The sequence below is a fragment of the Pseudophryne corroboree genome, chromosome 5 (assembly GCF_028390025.1).
Source record: "Pseudophryne corroboree isolate aPseCor3 chromosome 5, aPseCor3.hap2, whole genome shotgun sequence".
Lineage (NCBI taxonomy): Eukaryota > Metazoa > Chordata > Amphibia > Anura > Myobatrachidae > Pseudophryne > Pseudophryne corroboree.
The window spans coordinates 583,197,495-583,222,307 of NC_086448.1; the positions used below are offsets into that span (position 1 = coordinate 583,197,495).

The window sequence follows — 24,813 nt, forward strand, 5'->3', positions numbered from 1 at the left end:
GAGAATACCTTTGGACCCTCTGTTTGTGCTGAACATCTGCACAGGGACGCCTGTGATAATCACATTCATGCGATTTTTGTCTACCTTGCATTTAGACCATTATCTCTGGTGAGAGTCCATCTTTATTCTCCTTGTGGTTTGTTTTAAAAAATTTTTTTATGTTTTTATGTAAATAAAATGGTGTTGCACTATGCGGAGTTTCCTTTGTATTCTATATATGGATATGGAGTTTGATACTACTATGAGGAAAACGTGACTGGCAGTGGTCCGCTCCGTCTATGCTTGTTTGTCTACAATATAGTAGACCATCCTTTCTGGTAGGAGTCCAAGATCTACACATTTTTTTTTGCACTCTGATGTTATAACAGTACCATCTGCACTATATTCTGTATTTGTTTTTATATTTAAGGAACAACTTTGTGTATAGCAAAGGAATTACTGAATATAACCAGCTTGGTATTGAGCGCCTATGTATACAGTGGTATTTTCTTTGTGGTTTGATTTATATGTTGAAGGTTTTGGTGTTACCTTTTCTGCTGGTCGTGGGCTGCTTTACATCTTAAAGCGCAAACTTTTCCTTTCCAACACTCTTTTGTTCTATTGTGTATCGTCCTCACCAAGTTATGAAGGTTTTGTTGCAGCTAGAAAGATGTTTAAATTAAGGGATGAAAGAGTACAAAAACTAGACTCCCTATTTTCTGATGTATCGATAGATATAGATTTAATAGATGAAGATTTTGATAATGTTATGGTGAAATTAGAGAATGCATTAATTAAAGAACATAAACTTTGGTGGGAAATAGCCACACTGGAAAAATATCTTACCCACCAGTTAGTACCAAAAGGGCTAAAAATAAACAAAGTGGCGAGTTTTACCACAGCAAGTGATCATTTTACTGAGAATTGGAACTTGATTTTACGGGAATGTTCCACATGATTAATTGAGTTAATTATAGTGGAGCGAAAGAAGGATCTCAATAAATTAGATCATGAAATCAATGAATTCAAGGGATTAATTACTCCCATTGTGAATTCAGTAGATTTCATTGAAAGAGAAAAGTTAATTATTGAGAAATTAAGAAAATTAGAAAGTAATCTAATCCAAAGAAAAACTAAGAAATTTCAAAGAGATAAAAAAGAAGCTGATGAACTAATCCCGAGAATCATAACAACAAAAAAATGGGATTTCAACTAAAGAGGAATAGGAGGTTTCAAAGTATATCTATGGATGGTAGAGGGAGCAATGGAGGTGAGACAGCCCCTCCACATAAGGTTTATAATACCAACATCAATAGATCTAACAAAATATGGAATAATAGAAAGGACCAGAGTAGAAATAAGTTAAATAGATTTAGCCATTTTAATGGAGAAGATTTAGAAGTTAGAAATTACACTCCTGAATGGAGACAGTGGAACAGGTGGAAACCAAATAGATTCCAGAGAGACCCCAGAGGACCTAGAATACGGGAAACTCAGAGTAATTGGAATGATACCAATAGGAGAAATAAGGAGGAATGGACACCTGCCTATGAAAATAGGAAGAGGTTTGCCGTTTTGGATGCAGATGAATTCTCTACGCCTTTTTTAGAGAGAGGAAGGAGAACACGAAATCCAAGATAAGGGGCAAACATAGGGGTACTAGAGGAGGATCTAAAAAACACAAGAAAAAAAGAAAAAAGAATAGGGGCGGAAACATTTAAATAAGGGAAAAGAGGATGAATCAAACATCTTAAAAAGTAAAGTTAAGATATTTAATTTGAGTTCGCATATTTTATTAGAAGGAGAGAGATCTCTTTTAGAGAAGGGACTGAAGTATGCCCCCTCCACTAAAATGAACCCGTTTGATGTCTTTATAGATCTCCAAAAATTCATGAGAAAATTAACATTAAAAAAATTCTTTAAAATGAAATCTAATGAGACGATGGTGGAAGAAATCACTAGTGAAAGAACCCCCTTTTAAACCTAAATCATCCTTTTTCCCCTCTTATTTGAAGGAATGTTTCATAGAGTCCTTTGGAGCTCTGTTGAAAGAAGATGTAGACAAACTCCATATGGATAAAATAAAACCTAATTTATCTAAAATAGAAAAGGAAGCGATAAAAAGTCTAACATCAAATAAAGACCTTATTATAAAACCATCAGATAAGGGGGGGTCATTGTCCTTCTAAATAAAAAGGACTATGAGGCTGAAGTGTATCGACAATTAGTAGATAAAAAATAAGAATTTACTTACCGATAATTCTATTTCTCGGAGTCCGTAGTGGATGCTGGGGTTCCTGAAAGGACCATGGGGAATAGCGGCTCCGCAGGAGACAGGGCACAAAAGTAAAGCTTTCCGATCAGGTGGTGTGCACTGGCTCCTCCCCCTATGACCCTCCTCCAAGCCAGTTAGGTACTGTGCCCGGACGAGCGTACACAATAAGGGAGGAATTTTGAATCCCGGGTAAGACTCATACCAGCCACACCAATCACACCGTACAACTTGTGATCTAAACCCAGTTAACAGTATGATAACAGCGGAGCCTCTGAAAAGATGGCTCACAACAATAATAACCCGATTTTTGTAACTATGTACAAGTATTGCAGATAATCCGCACTTGGGATGGGCGCCCAGCATCCACTACGGACTCCGAGAAATAGAATTATCGGTAAGTAAATTCTTATTTTCTCTATCGTCCTAGTGGATGCTGGGGTTCCTGAAAGGACCATGGGGATTATACCAAAGCTCCCAAACGGGCGGGAGAGTGCGGATGACTCTGCAGCACCGAATGAGAGAACTCCAGGTCCTCCTTAGCCAGGGTATCAAATTTGTAGAATTTAGCAAACGTGTTTGCCCCTGACCAAGTAGCTGCTCGGCAAAGTTGTAAAGCCGAGACCCCTCGGGCAGCCGCCCAAGATTAGCCCACCTTCCTTGTGGAATGGGCATTTACATATTTTGGCTGTGGCAGGCCTGCCACAGAATGTGCAAGCTGAATTGTATTACACATCCAACTAGCAATAGTCTGCTTAGAAGCAAGAGCACCCAGTTTGTTGGGTGCATACAGGATAACAGCAAGTCAGTTTTCCTGACTCCAGCCGTCCTGGAACATATTTTCAGGGCCCTGACAACATCTAGCAACTTGGAGTCCTCCAAGTCCCTAGTAGGTGCAAGGCACAACAATAAGCTGGTTCAGGTGAAACACTGACACCACCTTAGGGAGAGAACTGGGGACGAGTCCGCAGCTCTGCCCTGTCCGAATGGACAAACAGATATGGGCTTTTTTGAGAAAAAACCACCAATTTGACACTCGCCTGGTCCAGGCCAGGGCCAAGAGCATGGTCACTTTTCATGTGAGATGCTTCAAATCCACAGATTTGACTGGTTTTAAACCAATGTGATTTGAGGAATCCCAGAACTACGTTGAGATCCCACAGTGCCACTGGAGGCACAAAAGGGGGTTGTATATGCAATACTCCCTTGACAAACTTCTGGACTTCAGGAACTGAAGCCAATTCTTTCTGGAAGAAAATCGACAGGGCCGAAATTTGAACCTTAATGGACCCCAATTTGAGGCCCATAGACACTCCTGTTTGCAGGAAATGCAGGAAACGACCGAGTTGAAATTTCTTTGTGGGGCCTTCCTGGCCTCACACCACGCAACATATTTTCGCCACATGTGGTGATAATTTTGTGCGGTCACCTCCTTTCTGGCTTTGACCAGGGTAGGAATGACCTCTTCCGGAATGCCTTTTTCCCTTAGGATCCGGCTTTTCACCGCCATGCCGACAAACGCAGCTGCGGTAAGTCTTGGAACAGACATGGTACTTGCTGAAGCAAGTCCCTTCTTAGCGGCAGAGGCCATAAGACCTCTGTAAGCATCTCTTGAAGTTCCGGGTACCAAGTCCTTCTTGGCCAATCCGGAGCCATGAGTATAGTTCTTACTCCTCTACGTCTTATAATTCTCAGCACCTTAGGTATGAGAAGCAGAGGAGGGAACACATACACCGACTGGTACACCCACGGTGTTACCAGAACGTCCACAGCTATTGCCTGAGGGTCTCTTGACCTGGCGCAATACCTGTCCCGTTTTTTGTTCAGACGGGACGCCATCATGTCCACCTTTGGTATTTCCCAACGGTTTACAATCATGTGGAAAAAACTTCCCGATGAAGTTTCCACTCTCCCGGGTGGAGGTCGTGCCTGCTGAGGAAGTCTGCTTCCCAGTTTCCATTCCCGGGATGAAACACTGCTGACAGTGCTATCACATGATTTTCCGCCCAGCGAAAAGTCCTTGCAGTTTTTGCCATTGCCCTCCTGCTTCTTGTGTCGCCCTGTCTGTTTACGTGGGCGACTGCCGTGATGTTTTTCCCACTGGATCAATACCGGCTGACCTTGAAGCAGAGGTCTTGCTAAGCTTAGAGCATTATAAATTTACCCTTAGCTCCAGTATATTTATGTGGAGAAAAGTCTCCAGACTTGATCACACTCCCTGGAAATTTTTTCCTTGTGTGACTGCTCCCCAGCCTCTCGGGCTGGGCTCCGTGGTCACCAGCATCCAATCCTGAATGCCGAATCTGCGGCCCTCTAGAAGATGAGCACTCTATAACCACCACAGGAGAGACACCCTTGTCCTTGGATATAGGGTTATCCGCTGATGCATCTGAAGATGCGATCCGGACCATTTGTCCAGCAGATCCCACTGAAAAGTTCTTGCGTGAAATCTGCCGAATGGAATTGCTTCGTAGGAAGCCACCATTTTTACCAGGACCCTTGTGCAATGATGCACTGTTTTTAGGAGGTTCCTGACTAGCTCGGATAACTCCCTGGCTTTCTCTTCCGGGAGAAACACCTTTTTCTGGACTGTGTCCAGAATCATCCCTAGGCACAGCAGACGTGTCGTCGGGATCAGCTGCGATTTTGGAATATTTAGAATCCACCCGTGCTGTTGTAGCAGTATCCGAGATAGTGCTACTCCGACCTCCAACTGTTCCCTGGACTATGCCCTTATCAGGAGATCGTCCAAGTAAGGGATAATTAAGACGCCTTTTCTTCGAAGAAGAATCATCATTTCGGCCATTACCTTGGTAAAGACCCGGGGTGCCGTGGACAATCCAAACGGCAGCGTCTGAAACTGATAGTGACAGTTCTGCACCACGAACCTGAGGTACCCTTAGTGAGAAGGGCAAATTTGGGACATAGAGGTAAGCATCCCTGATGTCCCGGGACACTATATAGTCCCCTTCTTCCTGGTTCGTTATCACTGCTCTGAGTGACTCCATCTTGATTTGAACCTTTGTAAGTGTTCAAAAAATTTTTTAGAATAAGTCTCACCTAGCCTTCTGGCTTCAGTACCACAATATAGTGTGGAATAATACCCCTTTTCTTGTAGTAGGAGGGGTAATTTAATTATCACCTGCTGGGAATACAGCTTGTGAATTTTTTCCCATACTGCCTCCTTGTCGGAGGGAGACCTTGGTAAAGCAGACTTCAGGAGCCTGCGAAGGGGAAACGTCTCGACATTCCAATCTGTACCCCTGGGATACTACTTGTAGGATCCAGGGGTCCTGTACGGTCTCAGCGCCATGCTGAGAACTTGTCAGAAGCGGTGGAACGCTTCTGTTCCTGGGAATGGGCTGCCTGCTGCAGTCTTCTTCCCTTTCCTCTATCCCTGGGCAGATATGATCTTATAGGGACGAAAGGACTGAGGCTGAAAAGACGGTGTCTTTTTCTGCAGAGATGTGACTTAGGGTAAAAACGGCGGATTTTCCAGCAGTTGCCGTGGCCACCAGGTCCGATGGACCGACCCCAAATAACTCCTCTTCCTTTATACGGCAATACACCTTTGTGCCGTTTGGAATCTGCATCACCTGACCACTGTCGTGTCCATAACATCTTCTGGCAGATATGGACATCGCATTTACTCTTGATGCCAGAGTGCAAATATCCCTCTGTGCATCTCGCATATATAGAAATGCATCCTTTAAATGCTCTATAGTCAATAAAATACTGTCCCTGTCAAGGGTATCAATATTTTTAGTCAGGGAATCCGACCAAGCCACCCCAGCTCTGCACATCCAGGCTGAGGCGATCGCTGGTCGCAGTATAACACCAGTATGTGTGTATATACTTTTTATGATATTTTCCAGCCTCCTGTCAGCTGGTCCTTGAGGACGGCCCTATCTATAGACGGTACCGCCACTTGTTTTGATAAGCGTGTGAGCGCCTTATCCACCCTAAGGGGTGTTTCCCAACTCGCCCTAACTTCTGGCGGGAAAGGGTATACCGCCCATAATTTTCTATCGGGGGGAACCCACGCATCATCACACACTTTATTTAATTTATCTGATTCAGGAAAAACTACGGTAGTTTTTTCACATCCCACATAATACCCTCTTTTGTGGTACTTGTAGTATCAGAAATATGAAACACCTCCTTCATTGCCTTTAACGTGTGGCCCTAATAAGGAATACGTTTGTTTATTCACCGTCGACACTGGATTCAGTGTCCCTGTCTGTGTCTGTGTCGACCGACTAAAGTAAACGGGCGTTTTAAAACCCCTGACGGTGTTTTTGAGACGTCTGGACCGGTACTAATTGTTTGTCGGCCGTCTCATGTCGTCAACCGACCTTGCAGCGTGTTGACATTATCACGTAATTCCCTAAATAAGCCATCCATTCCGGTGTCGACTCCCTAGAGAGTGACATCACCATTACAGGCAATTTCTCCGCCTCCTCACCAACATCGTCCTCATACATGTCGACACACACGTACCGACACACAGCACACACACAGGGAATGCTCTGATAGAGGACAGGACCCACTAGCCCTTTGGAGAGACAGAGGGAGAGTTTACCAGCACACACCAAAAACGCTATAATTATATAGGGACAACCTTATATAAGTGTTTTCCCTTATAGCATCTTTTTTATATATTTCTAACGCCAAATTAGTGCCCCCCCTCTCTGTTTTAACCCTGTTTCTGTAGTGCAGTGCAGGGGAGAGCCTGGGAGCCTTCCCTCCAGCCTTTCTGTGAGGGAAAATGGCGCTGTGTGCTGAGGAGATAGGCCCCGCCCCTTTTTCGGCGGCCTCGTCTCCCGCTCTTAACGGATTCTGGCAGGGGTTAAATATCTCCATATAGCCTCCGGAGGCTATATGTGAGGTATTTTTAGCCAAAATAGGTATTCATTTGCCTCCCAGGGCGCCCCCCTCCCAGCGCCCTGCACCCTCAGTGACTGCCGTGTGAAGTGTGCTGAGAGGAAAATGGCGCACAGCTGCAGTGCTGTGCGCTACCTTTAGAAGACTGAGGAGTCTTCTGCCGCCGATTCTGGACCTCTTCTTACTTCAGCATCTGCAAGGGGGCCGGCGGCAAGGCTCCGGTGACCATCCAGGCTGTACCTGTGATCGTCCCTCTGGAGCTGATGTCCAGTAGCCAAGAAGCCAATCCATCCTGCACGCAGGTGAGTTCACTTCTTCTCCCCTAAGTCCCTCGTTGCAGTGATCCTGTTGCCAGCAGGACTCACTGTAAAATAAAAAACCTAAGCTAAACTTTTCTAAGCAGCTCTTTAGGAGAGCCACCTAGATTGCACCCTTCTCGGCCGGGCACAAAAATCTAACTGGCTTGGAGGAGGGTCATAGGGGGAGGAGCCAGTGCACACCACCTGATCGGAAAGCTTTACTTTTGTGCCCTGTCTCCTGCGGAGCCGCTATTCCCCATGGTCCTTTCAGGAACCCCAGCATCCACTAGGACGATAGAGAAATACCTATAGAAGACTTAGAGGAGATCCTTCTAAACAGATATTATTACAATTTAAAGATTTTGTGAATAAATTTAAGAAGAAAGGAGTATTATCAGAAAATGAGTGCAAATTCTTTATAGTAGAAGAACCCATTATCCCCACAATTTACATTCTCCCCAAGATCCATAAGAATGCAGAAAACCCCCCAGGAAGACCTATAATTTTGGGGATTGGATCTATCACTGCGAATCTGTCGCATTTTATAGATCATCATCTGCAGCCATTGGTACTTATGAATCCATCTCATTTAAAAGATACGGGAGATGTATTATGTGTTCTGGAAGGAATTCAGTGGCAGGAGGATTTTATACTGGTAACGGCGGATGTCAATTCGCTTTATACGAATATAGATCACAATCATGGAATAGAGGCAGTAAAGGACACTCTTAGCTCATCCTCTCTTGTACAGGATTTACAGGAATGTCTCCTAGAGGGTATCTATTTTATTCTCTTTAATAATTTCTTTATCTTTAAGGAAGAATTCTTTCTACAGAAACGGGGCACAGCCATGGGCACCAGGTTCGCCCCAAGTTATGCAAATATCTTTATGGGTTGCTGGGAACAAAAGTCCATCTGGTCCAGCAACCCATATGGGGCGAACCTGGTGTCGTGGCACAGATATATATAGACGATATTCTCTTTATTTGGAGGGGGGATAGAAAGATGTTAAATGAGTTCTGTGCTTTTCTCAATAACAATGATAGAAATATAAGTCTGGCATTTGATATTAGTATCCAAGAAGTGAATTTCTTAGATTTAACCATATATGTTGAAGAGGGAAGGATTAAAACCAAGAATTATGTAAAACCCACGGATTCCAGAACGTATCTGTATAGACAAAGCTGTCATCATGATAATTGGTTGAGAACAATACCGTATGGTCAATTTCAAAGATTAAAGAGAAATTGCACTGAGGAGGATATGTTTACATCTCAAGCCAATGATATGAAAGATCAATTCTTAGCGAATGGATATGCACAGGAGGAAGTTTCTGAAGCCCTCAATAAAGTTAATAAGTTAAAGACAGAAGAAATCATCCACAAATCTAAGAAAAGAAAGGAAGCTAATATTACAGCTAATTATAAGTGGGCTTTCACAACTAATTTTTCATCCCAACATCAACAGATTAAAAAGATTTTAAGAAAACATTGGTCACTTTTATTACAAGATCCCATAATAGGACAAGATCTACCAAAAGAACCAGTTTGTATATTTAGAAGAGCTCCCAATTTGAAAAATAAATTAGTTAAAAGTTAACACCATGGGTCCCCTAAAAAAGGTATTAAACTGACAGAAGGTTTTCACCGGTGTGGGACATGTGTGGGGTGTAAGACCATCCCCAATAATTTTGGAAGTAAAAAGGTGGAAGTAATGATTAGTGATAGGAGGCACTCCATCAGAGATTTTATTACCTACCATTCAGCAAATGTTATATACGGAATAGAGTGTAAGTGTAATAAGTTTTATATAGGAAGAACTAGCCGTCCATTAAAAGTAATGATTGGCGAACACCTACGGAACATCCGTAAAGGCATAGAAACGCATGCCTTATCACTCCATTTCAAAGAAGTTCATCAATGTGATACAGCACATATTTTAAATTTTTATGGCTTTAAAAAAGTAAATAAAAATATAAGACATCAAGAATCTGTCTATACCAGCACGAACGGAAATGGAGATGATTTTTAATTTTAAAACCTTAATACCAGATGGTTTGAACAAAGATTTCGAGATGAAGTGGTTTCTCTGATGGGGTGCCCTTATTAAATTCATTATGGTCTTAAGAAATTTTCATTCCTCTGTTTTTATATTTTTTATAGATGTGTATATTTTTCTTGTATTTTGTTATACTAACAATGTTTTTTTAAAATATCTCTAATTTTATGATTCTATGATGCTGCTATATATGATATTGGACATTACAAACCAACAAAATGGCTCCCGTTGAGAACATAAAGGAATGGACATTACAAACCAATAAAATGGCCGCTGGAGTGGAATGAATAGAGAGATAAAGCGTGGAAGGAGGATGTGCGTCAACGGAAGTGACGCCGGACGTAACCGGAAGTGACGCCGGCCGTCACCGGAAGTGACTCTAGATGGAACGCGGAAGTGCCGCGTAGTGGAACGCAAATGGGGCTATAGTTTCCGATGGCTGGAGGCGGCAAAGTAATGATTGTTAACAGCTGAGAGAGTAGAATCATTCTGAAAAAGTGGACTGGCCAAATTTCCTTTTTTAGATACTTTGTATAGGATCCTAATGAGTTAGAGATTCCATGTCTGGCAATAGGTTAAACAGAATTGGACCCTCCCATTATTTGTGGGGGTACAAATACAAGTACTAGCAATTGATCTCCTCATACCTTGAAAAAGATACCCTGGGTGGTATCGAAACGCGTTGGTGGAGGAGAGGAGAATACCTTTGGACCCTCTGTTTGTGCTGAACATCTGCACAGGGACGCCTGTGATAATCACATTCATGTGATTTTTGTCTACCTTGCATGTAGACCATTATCTCTGGTGAGAGTCCATCTTTATTCTCCTTGTGGTTTGTTTTAAAAAATTTTTTTATGTTTTTATGTAAATAAAATGGTGTTGCACTATGCGGAGTTTCCTTTGTATTCTATATATGGATATGGAGTTTGATACTACTATGAGGAAAACGTGACTGGCAGTGGTCCGCTCCGTCTATGCTTGTTTGTCTACAATATAGTAGACCATCCTTTCTGGTAGGAGTCCAAGATCTACACATTTTTTTTTGCACTCTGATGTTATAACAGTACCATCTGCACTATATTCTGTATTTGTTTTTATATTTAAGGAACAACTTTGTGTATAGCAAAGGAATCACTGAATATAACCAGCTTGGTATTGAGCGCCTATATATACAGTGGTATTTTCTTTGTGGTTTGATTTATATGTTGAAGGTTTTGGTGTTACCTTTTCCGCTGGTCGTGGGCTGCTTTACATCTTAAAGCGCAAACTTTTCCTTTCCAACACTCTTTTGTTCTATTGGCACCACAATAGGTTGCTTTATGTAGAAAGATGAAACCACCTTCGGAAGAAAATGTTGATGAGTCCTCAACTCTGCCCTATCTTCATGGAAGATCAGGTAAGGGCTCTTGTGAGTGAAGGCCCCCAATTTAGACACCCTCCGTGTGGATGCCAATGCCAAAAGCATCACCACTTTCCAAGTGAGAAACTTCAACTCTATCTCTCGTAGAGGCTCAAACCAATCTAACTGAAGGAACCGCAACACCACGTTAAGGTCCCATGGTGCCACTGGAGGCACAAATGGAGGTTGGATGTGCAGAACCCCTTTCACGAAGGTCTGAACCTCTGGAAAAGAGGCCAATTGTTTTTGGAAGAACACTGATAAGGCCAAAATCTGGACCTTGATTGATCCCAATAGTAGGCCCGCCTCCACACCATCCTGCATAAAATGGAGAAAACGTCCCAACTCAAACTCTTCCGTTGGAGCCTTCTTGGATTCACACCAAGACACATATTTTCTCCAAATACGGTCGTAATGTTTCGACGTTACTCCTTTCCTGTCCTGAATAAGGGTGGGGATGACTTCCTTGGGAACACCCTTTCGGGCTAGGAACCAGCGCTTAGCAGCCATGCCGTCAAACGTAGCCGCGGTAAGTCTTGATATACGCACGGCCCCTGCTGCAGCAGGTCCTCGCAAAGAGGAAGTGGCCGAGGATCTTCTATGAGCAACTCCTGAAGATCTGGGTACCAAGCCCTCCTTGGCCAGTCTGGGGCAATGAAGATTGTTCGAACTCTTGTTCTTATGATCCTGAGCACTTTTGGGATAAGTGGAGGGAAGACATACACCGACCGGAACACCCACTGGGCCACCAGCGCATCCACCGCTATTGCTTGAGGGTCTCTCGACCTGGAACAATATTTCTGAAGCTTCTTGTTGAGACGAGATGCCATCATGTCTACTTGAGGAACTCCCCAAAGACTTGTCACCTCTATGAAGACTTCTTGGTGTAGGCCCCACTCTCCTGGATGGAGATCGTGTCTGCTGAGGAAGTCTGCTTCGCAGTTGTCTACTCCCGGAATGAAAATTGCCGACAGAGCCTTTACATGTCTTTCTGCCCAGAGAAGGATCTTCGTCACCTCTGCCATTGCCGCTCTGCTTTTCGTTCCGTCCTGCCTGTTTATGTACGTGACTGCTGTTACATTGTCCGACTGGATCTGAACGGGATGATCTTAAAGAAGATGTACCGCTTGTTGAAGGCCGTTGTAAATGGCTCTCAATTCCAGCACGTTTATGTGAAGGCAGGCTTCCTGACTTGACCATTTTCCCTGGAAGCTTTCTCCCTGAGTGACAGCTCCCCAGCCTCGGAGACTTGCATCCGTGGTTACCAGGAGCCAGTCCTGAATCCCGAACCTGCGTCCCTCTAGTAGGTGAGAACTGTGTAGCCACCACAGGAGCGAAATCCTGGCTTTTGACGACAGGATTATCTTCCGGTGCATGTGTAGGTGGGATCCCGACCACTTGTCCAACAGGTCCACTAGAATACCCTGGCATGGAACCTGCCAAACTGTATGGCCTTGTAGGCCGCCACCATCTTCCCCAACCACCGAATGCACTGATGGATCGACACACTCGATGGTTTCAATATCTGTTTTACCATTTTCTGGATTTCCAGAGCTTTTTCCACCTGAAGAAATACTCTCTGAACTTCTGTGTCCAGAATCATCCCGAGAAAAGACAATCTTGTCGTCAGTTCCAACTGTGACTTTGGATAATTTATGATCCAACCGTGTTGTTGGAGTATTGACAGGGAGAGTGTGATGTTTTGTAACAACTGCTCCCTGGATCTCGCCTTTATCAGGAGATCGTCTAGATAAGGAATTATATTGACTCCTTTATGACGCAGGAGAACCATCATCTCAGCCATCACCTTGGTGAATACCCTCGGCGCCGTGTAGAGACCAAAAGGTAATGTCTGGAATTGGTAATGGCAATCCTGACCCGTGAATCTCAGATAAGCCTGGTGAGGAGGATAAATGGGAAGATGCAGGTAAGCATCTTTTATGTCTACAGACACCATGTAGTTCCCTTCCTCCAGACTGGAAATTACTGCCCTCAGTGATTCCATTTTGAACTTGAATCGTTTCAAGTAGAGATTCAGAATTTTCAGGTTTAGGATCAGTCTGACCAAGCCGTCCGGCTTTGGAACTACAAAAAGGCTTGAATAAAACCCCTCCCCTTGTTGTGACAAAGGTACCAGGACCATGACCTGATCCTGACAATTTTTATATTGCCACTGCTACTGCTTCCCTTTCTGGAAGAGAAGCTGGCAAGGTCGATTTGAAAAATCGGCATGGGTGAACGTCTTGAAACTCCAGCTTGTATCCCTGGGACACTATTTGCAACACCCAGGGATCCAGGCAAGACAGAATCAAACCTTGGCTGAACAGTTTGAGACGTGCCCCCACCCAAGCGGCCTCCCGCAAAGGAGCCCCAGCGTCATGCTTAAGATTTAGCAGAAGTAGGGGTAGACTTCTGCTCCTGGGAACCTGAAGTTGCTGTGGACTTCTTTCCCCTTCCCCTACCCGCAAAGAAGGGGGAACCTCTCGCTTTTTTGTATTTATTGGGCCGAAAGGACTGCATATGCGGGTGATATGTCTTTTTTGCCGGTGCAGGTGCAGAGGGCAAAAATGTTGACTTACCTGCGGTAGCCGCCGAGACTAACGCATCCAGTCCATCGCCAAATAAGGCCTCACCTTTATATGAGAGAGCCTCCATATTTCTTTTGGAATCTGCATCCGCGTACCACTGGCGAATCCACAACGCCCGCCGAGCCGATACTGCCATGGTAGTGGCTGTGAACTCAAGAGTCCAATATCTTTCATTGCTTCTAGCATGTATGCGGCAGCGTCTTCGATATTCCCTAACTTAAGGAGTATCTTATCTTTATCAATCGTGTCAATTTCTGATGACATGCTTTCTGACCATTTTTCAATAGCGCGACTGAGCAGCGTACCATTGCCAACATAAATGGATTTCAATGTAGTTTCCATCTTTCGGTCTAGTGAAAGCCATGCCAGGTGCAGGGAGAATTACCTTCTTTGTCAACCTGGACAGTGCACTGTCTAACACAGGGGGTGACTCCTATTTTTTCCTGTCTTCCTCCGGGAAAGGATAAGCTATCTGAATTCTCTTAGGAATATGAAATTTCTTTTCGGGATTCACCCACATCCCTTCAAAGGGGTTTATTTACTAATATTCGTGTTTGAGTTTGTTTGTGTAGTGTTTAAACTAATTTTTTATCGGGTGCATTTTCATGCAACTTTTTGAATCTATATAAGCTAATTTACGAAGCTGTCGAGTTTTTGGTTTTCGTGTTTTCCGATGTCAATGGCAGTCTTTTTTTTTTTTGGGGTGTGGGGCATTTACGGCCGTCATTGTCATTTGCGTTCGTGTTTTTGTTGTTTTTACTTTTATTTTCTATGTTAAACGCGGCCGGGTTATTTAGCAACCACGGCCGCATTTTAACTTTTAGTTTCGTTTTTCGTCCCCGTTCGTGATTGGTTTTGTTTCAGATGTAGGAGTGTCTGTGCGCAACCATATAAATACACCCCAAACGGTGCGCACATCGTGGGTTTAGTTAGTGGTGAGGAGGGAGGTTGTGCTGTGGAGGTTGGTGAGTAGTTTGTTTGAGTTGTTTTTTTTGTGATTTCTGAGTGTAATATTGTGTTTGAAAGTAGTCTTTTCATTCTTGTAGTCTTGTTTTTTTTTTGTTTTGTCTAATTTTTTGTCCAAGTTTTTTTGATTTATAGTCCCTTGTCAGTGTGTGTGTGTGAGTTGTGCAGTGGTAGTGGAGGAGTGTGTTTGTATTATTTTTTTTTCTGTGTTAATTGTTCAACCACACAATTATGTCTGACTCAGAGGTGGCTGAGGTGAGTGAGGTGGAGGGTGTGAGTGAGGGGGAGGAGGTTGGTCAGGTGGAGGAGGTGAGAGTGAGGTTAGTGAGGTGGAGGAGGTGGGTGAGGTTGCTGCAGCAGCCTCAAGTGATAGTGACAGTCAGACAGGTCCGCAGCCATGCACCATTACTAAGACTGGGCGGAATGTAAAGTTTAGTTATGCAGAAAATGTGGCATTTGTGCGGGAGCTGATGAAGCGGCAGCTATTTGGGCCTGAGTCCGCCAAGGTGCCAACATGGAAGAAGACGGTGTTGTGGGCGAAAGTTGTTGCTGCTGTAAATAGTGAGGGGGTGGTCAAGCGGACGGAGGACACGTGCCGCAAACGGTACTATTACATAAAGCGACGTGTCAAGTCCAAAATGGCCAAGGAGGCGAAGTCGGCTCGCAAAACCGGTGGTGGACAGCCCTATATTGCCAGATATCTGGACTATGAGGAGCCCATGCAGAGTTTAATACCTCCTGAAGTAGTGTCTGCAACCCATGTCTGTGATTCCGATCGGCCCAGGAAGGATGGTGAGCATGTGTATTTGTCTTAACATTATATTACATTACTTCTGTCTTAATGTATTTTGTAAATGTGTGTCATGTGACGTTGCATATTACTCCCATCTTTAAGTGTGCGTCAGTAAAGACATTGTTTTGGGTAATGTTTCCTACAAAAGCCAATGTAACATAGTACTTTATTGTATGTCATGTGGTTTTTTTAACAGTACATTTTCCATGTGTAGTTTGGACTTGGTGTGTCATTGAATTGTCCAGCAATAATGTTTCACTTTATCAGATTTTTCATTTTGAAAGTTGAACTCTGTTTTTTATATCAGTTATCCATGAGCAATGTTTCAAAACCAGTGGTTGACATGTTAGAGGCTGGAGTAGTGCAAAGTGGCTTTGAAGCCAGTTACATGTGTAATTTCATTAGTACTGAGTGTCATCTTGTTTAAGATAAACCCACTATTTGTTGGTTCAGTTTGAGTCTGTATTTGTACCCTGACACAACACTGCAGACTTGGTTACCTTACTATTATGATGTTTTGTTTTTGGCTCATATTGTGCTTATGTGTGTTTGTAGTGCCACATCACAGAGCATTTTCTATATTGCATCTTTCATTAATTACATTACATTTTTAAATGAAGATTATTATTATTATTATCCTTTATTTATATGGCGCCACAAGGGTTCCGCAGCGCCCAATTACAGAGTACATATGCACATAATCAAAACAGGAAGACAGTGACTTACAGTTGAAGACAATATAGGACAAGTACAGGGTAACTAAGCATAACTACACTAGTTAATGACAGAGAAGTTCCAAGGTGGCCACAAAACTGCGGGATTTGGCCAGTTGAGGATGATTAAAGTAAGAAAAGGATAAGCACATGAGGGAAGAGGGCCCTACTCGTGAGAGCTTACATTCTAAGGGATGTGTGTGTTTTAGCTTGTTAGTATATGTATTTGTAATTGTGTCCTATGTCTGTGTCCTGTACATTATTTCCTGTGTTGCACTTTCCATAGTGCATATGGCTATTGGCCAATGTGTGTCTGTGTTTTTTTTTGTTCCGAAATTTTTCCACATAAATAAACATCCATTTTTATAAGTTGTAATGTTTATAAACATAATGGGTGGATGTATCAACAATAGCATGAATGAATGAGTTCTTTTATTTGTTTCATTATTTACAGTGTTGAAAAAAAGCAGTACTGGTCGTCCTACAGTCACTACCATGACATCTGATGATGATGATGATGCGGAAGCAGGTAAAGTGTCCATTGTAGTATTAGGTTATGTTTGTAAAGGAATGGCCATAACAAAATTACACTTTAAATACTAGGTCCATCAAAAGAAGTCTTGATCAGCAGAAGGCGGACTCCTGTACCACACCAAATAATAATACATGTGGCAACAAAGAAAGCAAGGTCTGATGTCCAGTCCCAACCACAGCAGTCTACCCCGCCACGAAGATTACCTACAGTTTCTTCGGTTCCACCACTCCAAATTTTGGACACACCTCCAAGACGCCAACCACACTCCCCTCATCTTGATTGTGAGTAAGAAACTGTAAATAAAAAAAAAATTAGTCATCTCATAATAATACATTTAATTAGACTAACTCAAAATCCAACCAAATCTGCTGTACTTACCGAAAACACTAAAACATCAAATGGAATTTGAGCAAAATGGACTTGTCCACATCCAGTAAAGATATGTATGTCCACTTCAGCCATACAGTAGCAGATTGTGTGGAAGATGCTGCAACATAAACACATGTGTAAGCTTGGCAAATAGTAAGGTTTTTCCCCACAATTTCACATATGTGTTTGTCCTAACATTGGCACCAACATGCAAAAACATTACTATATTTGTTTTAAACACTATAAGGCAACACATTATGGTTTAAAGTGTTTTTATGGTGGAGTATGTCTGATCTACCATACAACTCATGTGCTTGCTTTAAGAATGAAGTAACCAGACACATTTGCCACAAACAGGAATATGTCTGTATTTAAGTTGTGAGTAATGCTGTTGCTATGCTGGATATCTGAAAGCACCATTCAGATACATGTGTTCCATGTTTATTGCTTTGTATTAATTTCTCAAACATATGGCTAACTAACGCCAAAATGATTCTAATTCCAGATTCTAGTACTGGTACCAGCATCCCGACGCAACAGCCGCAACACAGTGACATGGATAAGACAAACATTAAACAAATGCAGCCAGTAATCGAAGGAATCAGCCACCCAGCACCTGTGAGTACACCACCACAGCAAAGCATACCACCACCACAACTCAGCCCAACAACACCAGTAGCACAAGGCCCTGATCAAGTGTTGTGGGACAGTTGGGCTACACAGCAGGCCACTAATCAAGATTGCCTGCGTAGGCAGACCCACATTTTTGCAAGCCTGCCATCTCACCTCAGAAGAATCAGCAGAAATATCAGTCGCCAAAATGAACCAACCACCAGAATTGCCAATACCATGGAAATCATGCGTGCAGACATTACACATGTCATGGGCAATTTACAATGCATAATGGAAGAACAGCACAGACAAAAGCAAAGCTATATCAACATCTTAGAAAACAATCAAATGATCAATGAATCTATCACCAGAATTTTAGAAAATCAAAATGCTGCAACACGTGAACTCAATGCCACCCTCACTAACCTCAATGAAACACTCAGATTCCAGCACCAACAGCAACCAAGCAGCAGTTCTGGTACGACTACTCCAATTCTATCGCCAGTGTCCTCACCACCAAGGCGCTCCACCAGAGCACGCCAACACGACAGTTGTAAAGGCAAAGGCCAGTCCAAGCAGCCACCCAAAAAAAATAAGATTTTACTTACCGATAAATCTATTTCTCGTAGTCCGTAGTGGATGCTGGGGACTCCGTCAGGACCATGGGGATATAGCGGCTCCGCAGGAGACAGGGCACAATAATAAAAGCTTTAGGATCAGGTGGTGTGCACTGGCTCCTCCCCCTATGACCCTCCTCCAAGCCTCAGTTAGGATACTGTGCCCGGACGAGCGTGCATAATAAGGAAGGATATTGAATCCCGGGAAAGACTCATACCAGCCACACCAATCACACCGTACAACCTGTGATCTGAACCCAGTTAACAGTATGATAACAACGAAGGAGCCTCTGAAAAGATGGCTCACAACAAGAATAACCCGATTTTTGTAACAATAACTATGTACAAGTATTGCAGACAATCCGCACTTGGGATGGGCGCCCAGCATCCACTACGGACTACGAGAAATAGATTTATCGGTAAGTAAAATCTTATTTTCTCTGACGTCCTAGTGGATGCTGGGGACTCCGTCAGGACCATGGGGATTATACCAAAGCTCCCAAACGGGCGGGAGAGTGCGGATGACCCTGCAGCACCGAATGAGAGAACTCCATGTCCTCCTCAGCCAGGGTATCAAATTTGTAGAATTTAGCAAACGTGTTTTCCCCTGACCAAGTAACTGCTCGGCAAAGTTGTAAAGCCGAGACCCCTCGGGCAGTCGCCCAAGATGAGCCCCCTTCCTTTTGGAATGGGCTTTTACCGATTTTGGCTGTGGCAGGCCTGCCACAGAATGTGTAAACTGAATTGTATTACAAATCCAGCGAGCAATCGTCTGCTTAGAAGCAGGAGCACCCATCTTGTTGGGTGCATACAGGCTAAACAGCGAGTCAGATTTTCTGACTCCAGCCTTCCTGGAAACATATTTTTCAGGGCCCTGACAACGTCAAGTAACTTGGAGTCCTCCAAGTCCCTAGTACCCGCAGGTACCACAATAGGTTGGTTCATGTGAAAAACAGAAAACACCTTAAGGAGAAATTGAGGACGAGTCCTCAATTCTGCCCTGTCAGAATGAAAAATTAAGTAAGGGCTTTATATATGATAAAGCCGCCAATTCTGACACACGCCTGGCTGAAGCCAGGGCTAATAGCATCGTCACCTTCCATGTGAGATATTTTAAGTCCACAGTGGTGAGTGGTTCAAACCAATGTGACTTTAGGAAACTCAAAACAACATTGAGATCCCAAGGTGCCACTGGGGCACAAAAGGAGGCTGTATATGCAGTACCCCTTTTACAAACATCTGAACGTCAGGCACTAAAACCAGTTCTTTCTGGAAGAAATTCGACAGGGCCGAAATTTGAACCTTAATGGACCCTAATTTTAGGCCCATAGACAGTCCTGTTTTCAGGAAATGTAGGAAACGACCCAGTTGGAATTCCTCTGTAGGGGCCTTCTTGGCCTCACACCACGCAACATATCTTCGCCAAATGCGGTGAAAATGTTTTGCGGTTACATCCTTCCTGTCTTCGACCAGGGTAGGGATGACTTCATCTGGAATGCCCTTTCAGGATCCGGCGTTCAACCGCCATGCCGTCAAACGCGGCCGCGGTAAGTCTTGGAACAGACAAGGCCCCTGCTGGAGCAGGTCCTTTCTTAAAGATAGAGGCCACGGGTCTTCCGTGAACATCTCTTGAAGTTTCGGGTACCAAGTCCTTCTTGGCCAATCCGGAACCACGAGTATCATTCTTACTCATCTCCCTCTTATGATTCTCAGTACTTTTTGTATGAGAGGCATAGGAGGGAACACATACTCTGACTGGTACATCCACAGTGTTACCAGAGCGTCCACCGCTATTGCCTGAGGGTCCCTTGACCTGGCGCAATATCTAGTTTTTTGTTCAGGCGGGACGCCATCATGTCCACCTTTGGTTTTTCACAACGGTTTACAATCATGTGGAAGACTTCCCGATGAAGTCCCCACTCTCCCGGGTGGAGGTCATGCCTGCTGAGGAAGTCTGCTTCCCAGTTTTCCACTCCCGGAATGAACACTGCTGAGAGTGTTATCACATGATTTTTCGCCCAGCGAAGAATCCTTGCAGTTTCTGCCATTTCCCTCCTGCTTCTTGTGCCGCCCTGTCTGTTTACGTGGGCGACTGCCGTGATGTTGTCCCACTGGATCAATACCGGCTGACCTTGAAGCAGAGGTCTTGCTAAGCTTAGAGCATTGTAAATTGCCCTTAGCTCCAGTATATTTATGTGGAGAGAAGTCTCCAGACTCGATCACACTCTCTGGAAATTTTTTCCTTGTGTGACTGCTCCCCAGCCACTCAGGCTGGCATCCGTGGTCACCAGGACCCAGTCCTGAATGCCGAATCTGCGGCCCTTTCATAGATGAGCACTCTGCAGCCACCGCAGAAGAAACACCCTTGTCCTTGGAGACAGGGTTATCCGCTGATGCATCTGAAGATGCGATCCGGACCATTTTTCCAGCAGATCCCACGTAAAGGTTCTTGCGTGAAATCTACCGAATGGGATCGCTTTGTAAGAAACCACCATTTTTCACAGGATCCTTGTGCAATGATGCACTGATACTTTTCCTGGTTTTAGGAGGTTCCTGACTAGCTCGGATAACTCCCTGGCTTTCTTCTCCGGGAGAAAACATCCTTTTCTGGACTGTGTCCAGAATCATCCCTAGGAACAGTAGACGTGTCGTCGGAAAAAACTGCGATTTTGGAATATTTAGAATCCACTCGTGCTGTCGTAGAACTACTTAAGATAGTGCTACTCCGACCTCCAACTGTTCTCTGGACCTTGCCCTTATCAGGAAAGCGTCCATATTTCTTTTAAGAAGAATCATAATTTCGGCCATTACCTTGGTAAAGACCCGGGGTGCCGTGGACAATCCAAACGGCAGCGTCTGAACTGATAGTGACAGTTCTGTACCACGAACCTGAGGTACCCTTGGTGAGAAGGGCAAATTTGGACATGTAGGTAAGCGTCCCTGATATCCAGTGACACCATATCGTCCCCTTCTTCCTGGTTCGCTATCACTGCTCTGAGTGACTCCATCTTGATTTGAACGCTTGTATGTAAGTGTTCAAATATTTCAGATCTCACCTAGCCGTCTGGCTTCAGTACCACAATATAGTGTGGAATAATACCCCTTCCCTTGTTGTAGAAGGGGTACTTTGATTATCACCTGCTGGGAATACAGCCTGTGAATTGTTCCCAATACTGCCTCCCTGTCGGAGGGAGACGTTGGTAAAGCAGACTTCAGGAACTTGTGAGGGGGAGACGTCTCGAATTTCCAATGTACACCTGGGATACTACGTGTAGGATCCAGGAGTCCACTTGTGAGTGAGCCCACTGCGTGCTGAAACTCTTGAGACGACCCCCTACCGCACCTGAGTCCGCTTGTACGGCCCCAGCATCATGCTGCGGACTTGGCAGAAGCTGTGGAGGGCTTCTGTTCCTGGGAATGGGCTGCCTGCTGCAGTCTTCTTCCCTTTCCTCTACCCCTGGGCAGATATGACTGGCCCTTTTGCCCGCCTGCCCTTATGGGGACGAAAGGACTGAGACTGAAAAGACTGTGTCCTTTTCTGCTGAGATGTGACTTGGGGTAACAAAAGGTGGATTTTTCAGCTGTTGCCATGGCCACCAGGTCCGATGGACCGCCCCTTTATACGGCAATACTTCCATGTGCCGTCTGGAATCTGCATCACCTGACCACTGTCGTCTGGCAGATATGGACATCACATTTACTCTTGATGCCAGAATGCAAATATCCCTCTGCGCATCTCGCATATATAGGAATGCATCCTTAAAATGCTCTATAGTCAATAAAATCTTGTCCCTGTCAAGGGTATCAATATTTTCAGTCAGGAAATCCGACCAAGCCCCCTCAGCGCTGCACATCCAGGCTGAGGCGATTGCTGGTCGTAGTATAACACCAGTATATGTGTATATACTTTTAGGATATTTTTCAGCTTCCTATCAGCTGGCTCCTTGAGGGCTGCCGTATCTGGAGACGGTAACGCCACTTGTTTTTATAAGCGTGTGAGCGCCTTATTCACCCTAAGGTGTGTTTCCCAACTCGCCCTAACTTCTGGCGGGAAAGGGTATACCGCCAATAATTTTCTATCGGAGGAAACCCACGTATCATCACACACTTCATTTAATTTATCTGATTCAGGAAAAACTACAAGTAGTTTATTCACACCCTACATAATACCCTTATTTGTGGTACTTGTAGTATCAGAAATATGTAACACCTCCTTCATTGCCCTTAACATGAAACGTGTGGCCCTAAAGGAAAATACGTTTGTTTCTTCACCGTCGACACTGGAGTCAGTGTCCGTGTCTGTGTCGACCGACTGAGGTAAATGGGCGTTTTTACAAGCCCCTGACGGTGTCTGAGACGCCTGGACAGGTACTAATTTGTTTGCCGGCCGTCTCATGTCGTCAACCGACCTTACAGCGTGTTGACATTATCACGTAATTCCTAAATAAGCCATCCATTCCAGTGTCGACTCCCTAGAGAGTGACATCACCAATACAGGCAATTTGCTCCGCCTCCTCACCAACATCGTCCTCCTACATGTCGACACACACAGGGAATGCTCTGACAGAGGACAGGACCCCACTAGCCCTTTGGGGAGACAGAGGGAGAGTTTGCCAGCACACACCAAAAACGCTATAATTATACAGGGACAACCCCTTATACAAGTGTTTTCCCTTATAGCATTTTTATATATGTAATCATATCGCCAAATAAGTGCCCCCCCTCTCTGTTTTAACCCTGTTTCTGTAGTGCAGTGCAGGGGAGAGCCTGGGAGCCTTCCTCACAGCAGAGCTGAGCAGGAAAATGGCGCCGTGTGCTGAGGAGAATAGGCCCCGCCCCCTTTTCGACGGGCTCTTCTCCCGGAGTTTGTGAGATCTGGCAGGGGTTAAATACATCCATATAGCCTCAAGGGCTATATGTGATGTATTTTAGCCATAAAAAGGTATTATACATTGCTGCCCAGGGCGCCCCCCCCAGCGCCCTGCACCCTCAGTGACAGTTGGTGACTGTTGGTGAAGTGTGCTGACAACAATGGCGCACAGCTGCAGTGCTGTGCGCTACCTTATGAAGACTGAAAGTCTTCTGCCGCCTGTTTCTGGACCTCTGGACCTCTTCAACTTCGGCATCTGCAAGGGGGGTCGGCGGCACGGCTCCGGGACGAACCCCAGGGTGAGACCTGTGTTCCGACTCCCTCTGGAGCTAATGGTGTCCAGTAGCCTAAGAAGCAAATCCATCCTGCACGCAGGTGAGTTTTCTTCTCTCCCCTAAGTCCCTCGTAGCAGTGAGCCTGTTGCCAGCAGGACTCACTGAAAATAAAAAACCTAACTTAAACTTTTATTCTAAGCAGCTCAGGAGAGCCACCTAGATTGCACCCTTCTCGTCGGGCACAAAAATCTAACTGAGGCTTGGAGGAGGGTCATAGGGGGAGGAGCCAGTGCACACCACCTGATCCTAAAGCTTTTATTATTGTGCCCTGTCTCCTGCGGAGCCGCTATATCCCCATGGTCCTGACGGAGTCCCCAGCATCCACTAGGACGTCAGAGAAACATAAATATTATAGACACCGATTTCTGTATAGAGAAGAAAACACAGTTAGTAAGTGTAAAATTGTCAGAATATATATATAACACTTAGGACCTTGTCAATTTTAACAAAATCATTAATTATAACAGGATTTTTTGCCAAACATTTATTCTTTAACATCTTTGTATTTTTTTGGAGGAGGAAAATGTTCTTTGAGCTGCACATTGATCTTAGCATGCAGTAACAATTCCACTTTTTTTTTTTTCAATAATTACTTTTTCTAGATTCCAATCATTCTCATATCCTGCAGACAGACTAATTGGCAGCCATGCAGAATGTCTTTAGCATGCAGTAACAAGACCACTTGATTTTTTACAATAATTACTTTTTCTAGATTCCAATCATTCTCATATCCTGCAGACAGACTACTTGGCAGCCATGCAGAATGTCTTTAGCATGCAGTAACAAGACCACTTGATTTTTTTCAATAATTACTTTTTCTAGATTCCAATCATTCTCATATCCTGCAGACAGACTAATTGGCAGCCATGCAGAATGTCTTTAGCATGCAGTAACAAGACCACTTGATTTTTTACAATAATTACTTTTTCTAGATTCCAATCATTCTCATATCCTGCAGACAGACTAATTGGCAGCCATGCAGAATGTCTTTAGCATGCAGTAACAAGACCACTTGATTTTTTTCAATAATTACTTTTTCTAGATTCCAATCATTCTCATATCCTGCAGACAGACTAATTGGCAGCCATGCAGATTCATCCATGACCAATACAACTTACAATGTGAATTTTAACTCTTTTACATTTCATCTCTAGACAACATTACAAGAATAACACAATTGAGTTGGCTAAAAGTGTCCTAATATGTTGGCAAAAAATTACGATAATTCAGTCCCAAAATGAATGACATTATTGTTGTGCCATGTTTGTGTGTGGTAAAAATGAGTAATCAGATTCTAAAACATGATGCAGTAACAAAGAAATTGGAAATATTTGAATTGAATAAAATCATGTGTGTAATAATGGATATATGTTGAAAACTGTGTATCGATTTACTAATCTGCAAGTTTACTCCAGCAAACATAACAAAATAAATATTTTTGGATGAGACTAAGTTTGTGTCCCTTAAATACGATGGAGCATCACACATAGGGAAACACATGTATTCCTCAAGGCTAACATATTA

General features: G+C 43.9%; 1 protein-coding gene across 7 annotated transcripts in view; it reads right to left on the minus strand.

The window, feature by feature from the left end:
* The window catches only part of C5H18orf63 (chromosome 5 C18orf63 homolog), a 506,655-nt gene that overhangs the window by 346,988 nt on the left and 134,854 nt on the right, over window positions 1-24,813 (minus strand). Inside the window, exons 1-2 of one of the 7 annotated variants that reach the window (XM_063923374.1) lie at window positions 16,865-18,038; window positions 16,690-16,779 (exon numbers count right to left, since the gene is read on the minus strand). The exons of the other annotated variants lie outside the window; for them this stretch is intronic. Coding sequence (XP_063779444.1) covers window positions 16,690-16,760 — 71 coding nt within the window. The 5' untranslated portion in view covers window positions 16,761-16,779; window positions 16,865-18,038. Of the gene's footprint in view, window positions 1-16,689; window positions 16,780-16,864; window positions 18,039-24,813 lie in introns of those variants that run through there. 7 annotated transcript variants of the gene reach the window in all.